The sequence below is a fragment of the Plecotus auritus genome (assembly GCF_963455305.1).
Source record: "Plecotus auritus genome assembly, chromosome: 4".
NCBI lineage: Eukaryota > Metazoa > Chordata > Mammalia > Chiroptera > Vespertilionidae > Plecotus > Plecotus auritus.
Window position 1 is genome coordinate 113,425,386 of NC_137775.1, and position 13,612 is coordinate 113,438,997.

The following is a 13,612-nucleotide window of genomic DNA, read 5'->3' on the forward strand; positions in this document are numbered from 1 at the left end:
CTTGGTCCTACCACTAGAAATTGTGATTTAATTGGGAAGTTTTGAAATATCCCCAAGTGATTCTAATATGCAGATACTTTTGGGAACCACTCCTGCTAACAGGAATCTCTTTTTGTTATGATTTATTCTCTGCCTCTGATCTATAATGTTTAAAAACAATTTCCTCCTTCTTTTAATTAAGAATCATTATTTGGATACTGAATGGTTATTTATTCATCAAATGTTGATGTGCTTGGTATTTGTTGCCATATCATTGTGCTATCATGCTCATCCCATTAATTTTCAATACAAATGACTAATATAATGGAAATCTGCTTTTAAAAGTAAGTGGATACTTAGGTTAACTAACTTATTAATAAGATCCAAAAACAAAATTATTAATAACATCGTTCACTAACGTAGTCTCTAAAAATATCTAAGAGTTCTTTAGCCAAGATATGAAATTTTATTAGCCACTTAATTTGTTAGAATCAACTAGTATCATTTATAATTCACTAGACATTGACCTTAGAGAGGAGCAATGCTCATAAATAGTATGCCCTTTAAGAGCCACAGAACCTCCATGTGGAAACCAAGATGTCTTCAAGAACTGTATGAATTGGTTAAAATCAATGATATCAACAACTGATTGTTGGACACATGCCAGGCAGTGTTCTAGGCACTGGGGATATACTAGTAAAATAAGAAATTCCTATTCTTATACAGCTTAAATTGTAAGGGGTGGAAAATGATGATCTATATATATAAAAGGCTAATATGCTAAGTGTCCAACCATCTGATCTGTCTCTATGATGTGCACTGACCACCATGGTGCAGACATTCAATGCAGGAGCTGCCGAGCTGCAGTGACTTGGCAGCGGCAGTTCTCAGGTGACGCACCCTGAAACCAGAGAGAAAGGAGCCCAATTTCTTCTGGGGCCATGTGATTCCACCTTCGGCTGTGGGTTATGTTGTTGCTGGGGCATTGTCAGGCCGAATCTTGTTTACTGCACACTTGCATTTGTGTTCCACACCATATAAGACAACAACTTTGCAGAGACCCTCTCATACTCCCAGACCCCTCAGGGGATGTCGGAGAGTTGGTTTCAGCCCTATCCCTGCAGGCCAGGCCGAGGGACCCCACCTGCCGAAGGGACCCCGCTCACGCCACAGATGCCAGGGAGGGACCACGGGAGGTTGGCTACAGGACGTGTCCGACCAGTCTCACCCAGTCCTGTCCTGCCAGCCACCTTCTAATTAATTTCCTTTCAATGTGTACAAATCCGTGAACTGGGTCACTAGTAAGTTTATAAAAGTAATAGTTTCAGAGACTGATAAACCTTAAAAAAAATAGGTAGGGTAAGGTCATAGAGAATGATAGAAAATAGGGTGGAGAACAGCAATGGTTGAGTGTGTGGTCAATGACCTCTGAGAGGAGGTGATGCTTGAACCATCTAAGTCAGTGGTTCTCAACCTTTCTAATGCCGTGACCCTTTAATACAGTTCCTCATGTTGTGGTGACCCCCAACCATAAAATTATTTTTGTTGCTACTTCATAACTGTAATTTTGCTACTGTTATGAATCGTAATGTAAAGACCTGTGTTTTCCGATAGTCTAAGGCGACCCTGCTAGCGGTTCTCATTATAAAACTCTTCTGATTGTAGTGACCCCGCTGCTGTAGAGCCTAAGACCATCGGAAAACACAGATATTTACATTATGATTCATTAACAGTAGCAAAATTACAGTTAGGAAGTAGCAACGAAAATAATTTTATGGTTGGGGGTCACCACAACATGAGGAACTGAATTAAAGGGTCGCGGCATTAGGAAGGTTGAGAACCACTGAGGGAGAAAGTTATGGAACATCTGCAACCAGAGTGGCCCAGGCTATGGGAACAGCCAGAGCAATAGCTGGTAAGGTGGCAAGTGATACCTTTGAGTAGCAGCAGAAGTATAACAGCATGAAATGCCGAGAAAGAGATGAGGTCAGAGAGGTAGGCAAGAGCCAGGTGATAAATGCCAGCACCTCATAAGCCATAGTCAGGTGTTGTTTTCTAAGCGTTCTGGAAAGCCTTTGAAGAGTTTGCCTGGGAAGTGCTATGGCCCAATTTACATTTAAAGAGATAAATTTTTGGCTGATATATGAGGAATAAATTATATGAAGGCAAGTTACAGCAGTGGTCCAGGCAAGAGTTAATGGTGAAGCAGAGAGGTGGCAAGTGAGATAGTGGGAGGTTTGATGCTGAAGTGATGTAGATGCTATCACACAAAAGGATTTGCTAATGGCGTTTGGCCTTTAGGACACCTAACACATAGAGGCAGGTAATCAAAAAGTTACAATCAGGAAAGTTTTATAATCCATGGTTGAAGCTAGAATTAAAGCTATAATTAATGATCATTATATATAAATTATTTTTTATGCAATGGAAACACCTAACTTTATTAAGCCACTAGAGGCCCGGTGCACGAAATTCGTGCACGGGGGAGAGGGGGTGTGTCCCTCAGCCCAGCCTGCACACTCTCCAATCTGAACTCCTCAAGGGATGTCCAACTGCCCATTTAGGCCCGATCCCATCGGGCAGTCAGACATCCCTCTCACAATCCAGGACTACTGGTTCCCAACCGCTTGCCTGCCTGCCTGCCTGCCTGATTGCCCATAACCGCTTCTGCCTGCCAGCCTGATCACCCCTAACCACTCCCCTGCCAGCCTGATTGATGCCTAACTGCTCCCCTGCCGGCCCGATTGCCCCTAACTGTCCTCCCCTGCAGGCCTGGTCCCCCCCAACTTCCCTCCTTTGCAGGCCTGGGCCCCCCCAACTGCCCTCCCCTGCAGGCCTGGTCTCCCCCAACTGCACTCCCCTGCAGGCCTGGGTCCTCCCCAACTCTCCTCCCCTGCTGGCCATCTTGTGGCAGCCATCTTGTGTCCACATGGCCATCTTATATGTTGGAGTGATGGTCAATTTGCATATTACCTCTTTATTATATAGGATTCTTTTTTATAGAAGATAACTTTTATTTTTTAACAACTTTGGAAAACTGAATTATCTTATTTTTTCTTTACTCTTTTAATCATGAGGATCCAGAATCACCAAAATAATAACTTTCAGTAAAACTTATAGTAATGGGCATAAATAATTTAAGATTGCCACTATATGAGTAATTTAACCAGAAGTTATGGCTTGAGCAGTGAGAATTCTTCTGTTACTTTGGTCTACTTATCATTATGTCTAGATCGATGGTTCTTCCATCTGCAGGGGGAGGGGTGAGAGGACTAACTCTCCTCTCCATACTATTCTGTTATCTTTCTCCACTCTCCCTACCTTTTCCATCTCACTCATGCCCACATACCTCTTGGTCACTCAGCATCATGGTATCAATCGATGTACATGCTTTTTGGGTTGTGGGAGTGTGGAAATGGTTTGATTAGCACTTCCGTTATTCTATTAGACATTGTAGATAAACATAGAAAAAAAGAACTAAGATTTAGGAGCCACAGGCCATTAGGTTTAAATTCTGTCCACTTAGTGATTTAGTAATTCATTGATACAAGCCTCTACCTTTTCATCTGTAAAATGTAAAGATTTCTAACTTTAAGTGAGGTTAATTGTGATTATGAATGTAAAGCACTAGAATACAGTTGATACTCAATAAACAACAGCAATTATAATGACAACTACCTTTTCCCAGAAGTTTTCATATATTTAATATAATATTTTAAGAGCAAAGACATTCAAGTCAGGCTACCTTATACTGCATATAAGATTTGTGGCTTTGCATATATTTTTGAAACTTGATTCTACTTTGTTTCCTTATCCGTAATTGGTTAAAATAAAAACTATCAGGGTAAAGGAAGTCAAACACATGGTGACAGAAGGAGATTTGACTTTGGATGGTAAACACACAATGAAATATACACATGATGTATCATAGAACTATACACTTGAAACCTATATAATTTTGATAACCAAACTCACTCCAATAAATTTAATGAAGAAATGTTTGAAAAAATATCAACTCTATTGGATTGTAGTGAGGATTAAAGAGCATCTCTCTCTATAAAAGTCTAAGCAACCGGACAACCAGATGACCAGACAACTGGGCGACCGGCCAGTAGCTATGCACACACTGACCACCTGGGGGCAGATGCTCAATGCAGGAGCTGCCCCCTGGTGGTCAGTGTGCTCCCACAATGGGAGCACATCTCAGTTGACAGACAGGCGCCAGACACCAGGCTCACAGCTGGCGAGCGCAGCTGCGGTGGCATGAGCCTCTCTGGCGGATACTCCCCCTGTGCACCTGAGCAGTGGTGGCAGGCGCAGCGGGGCTGGGATGAGCAGGAGCTGTGGGGCACCCAGCCCAGGCTCAGGTGCCTCCCTGGCCGCCTGCTGCTTCCTGCACTACTTTGTGCTGTGCGGGATTGACAGGGACAGAGGGCTGGAGCCCCACGAGCTGGTGGGTAAGGCCGGTTTGCAGCAGCATGAAGGTCCACTGATCCCCACAGGCCAGGGCGAGGGACCCCACCAATGCACGAATCTGTGCACCAGGCCTCTACTAAGGTGTATAAAGACTAGGTGAAAGCACAGTACTTGGAACATATAAGTATTATTTTATAAGTTAAATATTGTAAACAATAGTGTTTCAATTACTTGTTTGAAAATTATAGATACGAGTGCAAGGATTGTGTCTAGGTCTTATATTTTCATTCTTCATAAATTAGGTTAGTTTGTATAATCTTAACCAGGGAGTTGTTACAATGAGTAGGGGATTTATTCTACCAGTCATAAAGTAAAGGAGACATTTAGATATTATCTGCTTAATTGATTCATATAATAAGTATATTTAAGACTTCAAAATGATAATTATCAAATATAGTTTTATTTTAAATTTAGTGTTTACTATTTTTCTCTGACACTTTTGTTATCCTTCATAACATCATTTTTTCTTTTCATTCATTTCTTTTGATATGTCTTATTTACAAATCTGTTTCTCTTTCACTTCCTCAATAATAAAAAGTTAATATTAACTAGCAATAAGTAAAATCTGGTAGAAGTTGAATAATCTTCAAATAGAATTTGCTGGTTTTTTTTTCTATAGATCTTTAGTATTATTCTGAACACTATTATTTTCAGTACTATTCCCAAATTGGTAGTCTTTAGCAAATACTAGTAACTGATTATTTAAGCAAAAAGCTGTGGTGCTGATGGTGTAAAGTCATTTATTTTTGTATATTAATATGCTGTAGCATTACTTTTATTATTAACATCAAAAATAACACTAATCTCATTAGGTGAATTTACCTTGTGGCTCTTTTTTCCATTTTGTAGCTGGCTTGAGTCCTGCTGAGATTCAGCAGTTATGGAAAGAAGTGACTGGAGTTCACAGCATGGAAGACAATGGCATCAAACACGGAGGGCTAGACCTCACCACTAACAACTCCTCCTTGACTACCTCCCCCACCACTTCCAAAGCCTCACCACCAATAACCCATCATTCCATAGTGAATGGACAGTCTTCAGTTCTAAACACAAGGCGGGACAGGTAAATCTCACGAGATTTATCTTATATTTATCTTTCACCAAATTTTACTTTCGCTGTCGTTTAAAACTAAAAATTATGATTTGTGCTAACAAAGGGAAAATATATAAAAAGCAAATTAAATGGAAACCTTTAGATTATTTATCTTACATATTATTTTTTTATTTCAAAAAGCAGTTTAAATACTAGCAGTTTTATGGCTACAGTGGTAATTTACCTGAAAAAAGTTACTTTTAATAAGTGCATGTGGAATTATCGTGTTGATATATTTTTCTTACTAAGATGTTGTTATTAACCTAAATTCTATCAGAACATTTTACCATTTTTTAACTTAACCAGTTTCACACATAAGCCTAGACATCAGAATATATATATATATATATATATATATATATATATATATATATATCTGGGATTTATAAATATGTAAAAATAAACTTATGCTGATAACTTTCTGAATAAATTTGGCTCAAAATTCTTAAGTTAAAAATTATTTTATTTAAGTTATCAACATTGAGTACATTATGTTAGATAATTTTTAAAGTTACTGTTTTGCTTTAGTTGTATAAAGACTGCCTTTGTAAGAGGAGCACCCATGCACTTTTGTCCATTTAGTTCCATTTATTCAGGGATATGGATACCTGTTCAAGGCCTTTAAAGTAATTTACATGAAATATGTAAGCTAAAATATTTCTCAACATGAAAAGTATCTTTTTAAAAGGTGAAACATAAGTGGAAGATTTCTTAAAGTGGCTGAGGCGTTTATGATATATAGCTTTCAAATTTAAGTGTAGTGGAATGATAGTGTTGTTTAATATAATACAAATATCTGCCTAGCTGCAACAGATATTTTTTCATAAAAATATTTTTTCAAAGACGCATTTAATTACAGTAAGTTTAAAATAGAATGTTATCATTTGGCAATGTTTTTGAGTATCATGAAACATTTTTCTTGTTAGCTTGCATTAATATAAAATGGTATTCCTCAGAATACTTTCACACTTGTTTTAATGAGATTAATTTGTTGATTGTATATTCCAGAAGTTGGTTGATTTCTCTAAGATCTCTCTATCTGATATAATACGTATCAAAGTAGCATTTTTTAAATCAACTGTTACTGGTAGACATATATATGGTTTGCATGTATATATTGAACAATTTAAATCTCCTAATGCTCTTCTTTAAAAAGAGCATTTCGAAAATCTTATTATTCTCTTAAAAATACAGGTGGTTTTTTTCCCCACTTGACCACATATGAATAAGTACATATACTTCTTTAGTGGTAAGTGTTACATTAAGGTCATATGGCAGGATTAGCATACGATATTATGCAGTCCTCTTGGTTTTTCATCCTTTATTAACAGTTGTCTTTGGTTCTATTTCCCATCTAATTGGAACATCATCTAGCCTTGGCAGTTGAACTATTCAGTAGAACGATTAAATTTTCCTGAGTGCTCTGAGCTGAATTGACCTGTTTTGACCTGTTTGTCACTGGGTGTAACCTGACAGGCTCTAGCAGTCTGCAACGATTATGGCTTTTTGAGATGAATCTGATGCATGTTTCTTTGCTACAGCTCGTCACATGAGGAGACTGGAGCCTCGCACACTCTCTATGGCCATGGAGTTTGCAAATGGCCTGGCTGTGAAAGCATTTGTGAAGATTTTGGACAGTTTTTAAAGTATGTTTTTAACCTTTTTTAGGGGTGAAAGTGGGTTAATGGGAGTTATAGGCACATTGTTTTACATAAACAAAAGGTCCATCATGAGGGATACTAACTTTTCTTTATTTCAACAAGTGGATTAGCAAAGTCAGATGAAGAAGTTTAACTGTTCATCTTTTCTTTTCATGAGAAAATTTACAAATCATTCAATAGAGTTTTTTGTTTGTTTGTTTGTTTGTTTTGCTTTTTGTTCTTTTTAATCCTCACCCAAGGATATTTTTCCATTGATTTTTAGAGAGTGGAAGGGAGAGGGAAAGACAGAGAGGAATATCAATGTGAGAGGGACACTTTGATTGGTTGCCTCCTGCACACACCCAAACTAGGGCCTGGGCTGGGGAGGAGCCTGCAACCAAGGTATGTGACCTTGACTGGAATCGAACCCAGGACCCTCAGTCCGCAGATCGACACTCTATTCACTGAGCAAAACCAGCTAGGGCCAATAGAGGTTTCTGAATGAATGAAAAATATTAGCCTGCTATAACAGGATCATTAATAATTGGGATATAGCTTGCAAGATTCACTAAAATTTCAGTTTTTAATAAAAATTTCAAGTAAAACTATATGAGGAGTCATATATGTGTATTTTAAACATATATATTTTATAGGTTTATTTTTTAATTGCAAACTTTATATTTCTTACTTTAAATAATATTTAAGATGTATATTTAACAGATGTATATAAAAATAAAAAACTGAAAGTTAAAAGGAGCTAAAATTTTAAGATATTTATGTTTTATCCACATTGACACTTGTTGCCCCCAGCATCATAAAGAAACATACATGGTTGTATGTATGTATGATGGTTTGTATGGCTCCTTTAGCTTAAAATTAAAACTTGAAGTATCTTTAATTTTTTCATACAGTGACAATTTATTATTTACTTTTTAAAGGGTTCTTTTTCAAATGAGAATACGCATTTTTTTCATGACCATTTTCCATGCACAATTCCAGTGTACAAGAGTTCTAAACAGCTACAGATAGATTTATGGAGATGAGTAACTTCACAGGCTGAGACTCTTATGTTGTCATGGAGCAGCTAACAGGGTGAATGAACTGTTTCATGCTTCATCAACAATTAAGTTAATTAGCTCATTTGAAATTGCACTGCTATTTTGCCAGGATGTTGGCAGAAACATCAGAAAGATGTGTTTACAAATGGTAGACTACAGGGTATAGAGCAAAGGCACCTTAACAACAAGGCACACGTCCTCGATATCATAATAACTTTATTACTTATACACGGATTTTTTAAAACAGTTTTTATTACTGACCACTTTAAAGGAAATATGCTTCCTATATTACTATGACTTTTTTAAACTTCCTGAAATGAATATTTGCAATCCTATTATATCAAAATAGTTGTGAGCTGTCATTTTGTTAGATATGAAACTGATTTGAGTGTTCTAAGCAAAGAGCATTTAAAATGTTAGGTGACTTTGCTAAAGTTTTCCTGTCTTGGAAAAATAACATTTGCTAAAACAAAGACAGAATACAGGAATGTTTAATTTTTTTTAAGAACTAATTTCTTCATTTGGGTGTATTCATCCTTATCAATATTATTTCTTATCACTAAGATTAGTTACAGGACTAATGCTATTTCTTCAGTATGATAATTTAAACCATAGAATCAGCTTAGTCACCATACATTTTATTGCTTCAATTTATTCTTTCTGACAAAACTCAAAATAAATCTTTAAGAAAATACCATATATTTTCTTCAGGATGATTTTCTTTATAGCACATGGAAAGGAGAATTCTTATTTATCTTAAATACTTATATATATTTTATTACTAACAAGAAGATGAATAGAAACCCTCATTTTACCCTTCATGTTTCTTTTTTATAATCATGCTAGTATTTTTTAGACCGAAGAATTACAAGTAGGAAAGCATTTTCTTTCAATTAAATATCAACTTTGGTTCCAAAGACTGACCATTTTTCCGACCCATTAAATTTATAGGGATGACAGAACAAATGACAGCAGATTTTAAGGCCTTTCTGTTAGTTCATTTTTTTTATTATATGCTTTAAATTCCCTAAACCACAGATCTGTGATAATTTCTGTTAATAGAGCTAATGCCAGTGTACTGTACTGAAATGAAATATTAATAAGACATATTTCCATACTGATATTGTCTTTTTCTTAAAATGTGTGTGAAATTTTAAGAGAAAAAAATAATTTTATTAAATTAATTTCACTTTATTTAGTGACTTTATGGAAAATGAAATGAAGAGGCATCACCACTAATAAAGAATTTCTTGAAACGAAGATTTTGCTTTTCTTTTGTAATCATGGAGAGAATTGAGTCTTGGAACAAAAAAAATCAGACAAGTCAAAAAGCTATGAAAGGTTTTTAGCTCTGTGTTTTCTTGTTTATCCATTCTCTGGAAATTTTATAGCCAGTGTTTTTATAAAAGGTTTTTTTAGAAAATAATGGGGCATTTTTATTTCTAAAATGCACTAGAAATAAACTATATAGCTTGAACTTTACTTTGGTATCAGACAACTTATTCATTGGTTTGAAATCAAGTAAACTACCCATTATTACTACTTAGCTTACATATGTTAAATAACAAATAATAAAAGAAATTACAGTGAATCCCAAATTCCCTTTCTTGCATTACTTCCCCAAGTTGGTAGAATCTCTCACTGTTTTTGCTTAGCATCAAATGAAAAGCCTCCAGAAGAGAGTTGCATATATAGATATGTGTGTACATATATATATATATGTCATATCTGATTATGTACATATGTATGTACATGCATGTTATATATGTACATACATACATGATTTTAATATTCAATATTAAGTATTCAATTGAAACATTATTTTCTATTGCATAAAAAAACCTTAAGATTAAATTATAAACTTTTATTTGTAATAGCCAAATAAAAGCAGAAAATAAAAGATGAAGAAGAAAATTCAGGCTAAAAAGGTATTTAGAAAAATTTTTGAATTTTTCTGTAAAGTAGGTGTCAACAGAAGCTTATCATTTTTCTGACCAATAATTGAAGACTTTACTAGATCAGTAAAACCATTTAATATTAGTTCTTCATTACTGTCTTATCAATGTCGAAGTGTAATAACAACTGACAACACTTGTGTAGTTAGGTGGCAAATTTATCATTCCACTGGACCTAAGTCAGTTGGAATGTAGATGGATTGACTTTTAGATCTTAATCCAAAAGATTTGCAATATCACATTCCAGTTAGCAGATAAGTGCTCCTGAACTTGCATGCGTAGATGCCAGCAAACAAAACATGGTCTGAGATACAAAGATGGATACACTCCCTTTGAAGAAGGGCAGACTGGTTAGTGCCATAAAAAAATATCAATCTGTTAAAGAGTAATTAGTTGATAATAAATGAATCAGGTTTATTTACAAAGACTACATTTTTAAGTCTTGACACTGTACAGAGAACAATAGAAGAGGTAGTGGAAATAGATTATTTAATGGGAAATATGTTGTCTCCTTTTCTGGTAACTGACTAGAAATTGTGCTTTTGCGTAGTGTGTATTGTCTATGTCTTTGTCTTTGACTAGGCAGCATGGCTACAAAATTATGACCTCAAGAAAGCATTCTTTGAACTTGTCAGAATGTTGTTTCTTTTGGTGACAGTGCCCCCATCTCTCAAAACTAAGGCATCTCACATAATCAGCTAAATGAATAGTGACAGCTAACATTTTGTATTTAAACTCCTGTCAGTGTTTAAACATAAAAAGCTTGATGCAAAATAAATCAAACACAGTGATTTGCAAGTGAAACATTTTGTACAAAAAAAGTCTAACATAGTTGGATTAAATCTGATCTCTTTTTAGCTTATAAAATACTATAACTTTAAATGAATTTGAAAAATCTAAAGTTTAAAATTGAATTGCTAATCTGCTGTGTATATAATCGAAATTACCACGTGTTCATAACCTTAAAAGCTTCGTTAAAGAGAATTGTGCATTAACTATGTTGGACGGACCCTTTTCTACTTTTCATCTTTCTGAAGTGCTTGCTTCACTGTTTTTAGAAAGAATTTGACTGCCTACTTACATTTTTTCAGTCCCCACTACCTACCTGGCACACAGATTCAATGCAGTTTTGAAAGAACGTCAGTAGACCATATCGTTTATTCCATTTTGAAAACAAAAATCAATATACCTATAAAGTGACCTATAAATTAGAGCTGGCTCACACAATGTTTGTTCAGTGCTGCCTTTCTGAATGCACCCTTTGCATTTTTTCTTCACCTCTGTGTTTGAACTGCAGTCTCGGTAAGAAGCTCATTAGGGGACATTAGGGACTGGAGCTAACCAGAATTCCAGAGCTTGCTTTGCTCTTATTAATGCATAGTAGAGTAGAATGCATTTAAATATTTCATAGATATTCAGTAATTTGTGTGTAATCGTCTTGTTAGCAGACCAGTAGAAGTAGAACAGGCCTGTGAAATGGTGTTAGTGATTGCATGTGTAATTTACAGACCTTTGCCATCAGAAAGCATATTATTGTTGGCTAGTATGAAGCTGTGAAATAGAACTACTGATAAGTAAAAAAAGAAACTTAATAAAGGTTTTGTAACAAGCATCTTCAGGGATAACAACCCCACTTGGTCATTTTCAAGCAGCTATAATTTATGACATAGGCAATATATCAAATGCATAAGATAGTATTATGGAGCATTCATATGAAAAGGGTATTTGCAACATTAGTTCCAACTTCCTGCAAGGGACATGATTAAATGATTAATGAAATGTCCCTTTGCATATGCATTTTGAAACAGCAATTAGGCACTGACTGAGAAAAATCCACCAATCCTCTCATTTTTCAGTATTATCTCATTCTTGATTTATAAATCATAGAGAATTTTTGAATAGCAATATGTAGTACCTGAGATAGTTATAAAAGCATAAAAGAGAATAATTTGGGCACAAAATAGTCACAAATACATACATTCATAATTTAATATTAATATGCAGCCTATTTATTTAGTCTTAGTACATTGTATTTATATCCAACACTATTTCTGCACTTTGATTGGCATAATTAAGTAGGGAGAATGAATAGGCACTATTATTTTACATATCACTGGTAAACAATAGCAACGAAAGGAGAAGGGAGATGTGGCAGAGGTATGTATGTGTTTTTCAAGTTCTCAGTAATCCACTGGAGGCTGTTCTATAAATGATCATTGAAGGGCTGCAAGCTAGCCTATAATTACAGGAAAGAAAGTGGCAGCTCTGGCATTTCATAACTATGTGTCCTCGAAAAGTGCTTTGTGAGTTTGTCACCAATGATAATTTAGATAGAGGCTCATTACTGAACATCACAACACTTTAAAAACCTTTCGCCTTCATACAGGAGAATAAAGGACTATTTTAATGACAAGGTTCTTTTGTGTCCCACTGAAAAATTCAATCAAGACAAAACCTCATTGACTGTTATTGTAGTCTATAGTCTCTATTCTAATAAGAGCTGTATAGATAAATTGAATAGGTTTCTAAGACCCAAATATATAATGCAAACATTTTATACATTTTTTAGTTCTTTTAGTATAGGATAATTATCACTAAGGTGTACACAAGTGTAAAAAATAACCTCTCTAAAAGTGATTTTATGCAAAAATAAACATGTTATACAGCATATATCTTTTCTTATGAAGCTGTGTATTCTACTTATCGTGTTCTATTTACATTCTAGTCTTTGTGGACAGCTACAGCACTTTTAAAAATATTCCTCATTTAGACTGATTGTGGGGTAAATATGTGTGTGTTCCCCAAGAGTTCATAGTGAAAACACCCATAAGAAAAATACAACAATATTAAAGTTAAGAATACAATGACCATTGTAGTACACTGATAGAACACGATCTCATTGTTCATTAAAATTTTGGTGAAAACTCTGAAGAACAACTTTTAAATATCTCGTTAATTAGGAATTAGTGACACTTTACATCATAAGCTAACCTCCAGTTTAATATTCATGCCTCCTTTCCAGAAAGAGTGAGTGAATTTTAGTTGAGTTACAATTAGGTTCACAGGAGAACTGAGCAGAGCTGAGCTGAGGGCAGACAGGTATAGTGGAAGTGCCGCTCCTGCAGTCAAACCCCACACCTCAGACCTGACCTGATGCACCTCACTCTTTTAGTCCACCATTTCCCTTCAACCAGGAATGACGATTGTGACAAGATACATGCAAGTTTGTTGTTACGATCAGTGAGGATGTATTAAAACGAATGGATTTAATTTTTCAAGGGAAGGGGCAGAATAGAACAAAGGTTTCCAATTGCTGAACCTAGATCTACTAACAAATAACTTGTTTATAAATTACTTCTTTCTCAGAAACACCATTTCAATTCTTATATTAATATGTTGCATATGTATCTA

General features: G+C 35.3%; 1 protein-coding gene across 4 annotated transcripts in view; it reads left to right on the forward strand.

Moving 5' to 3' along the window:
* FOXP2 (forkhead box P2) overlaps positions 1-13,612 on the forward strand; it is a 751,705-nt gene that overhangs the window by 693,746 nt on the left and 44,347 nt on the right. For all 4 annotated transcript variants that reach the window (XM_080666071.1, XM_080666068.1, XM_080666069.1 and 1 more), the window contains 2 exons: positions 5,305-5,518; positions 7,090-7,194. In XM_080666071.1, the coding sequence (XP_080522197.1) occupies positions 5,305-5,518; positions 7,090-7,194 (319 nt within the window). The remainder of the gene's footprint in view (positions 1-5,304; positions 5,519-7,089; positions 7,195-13,612) is intronic.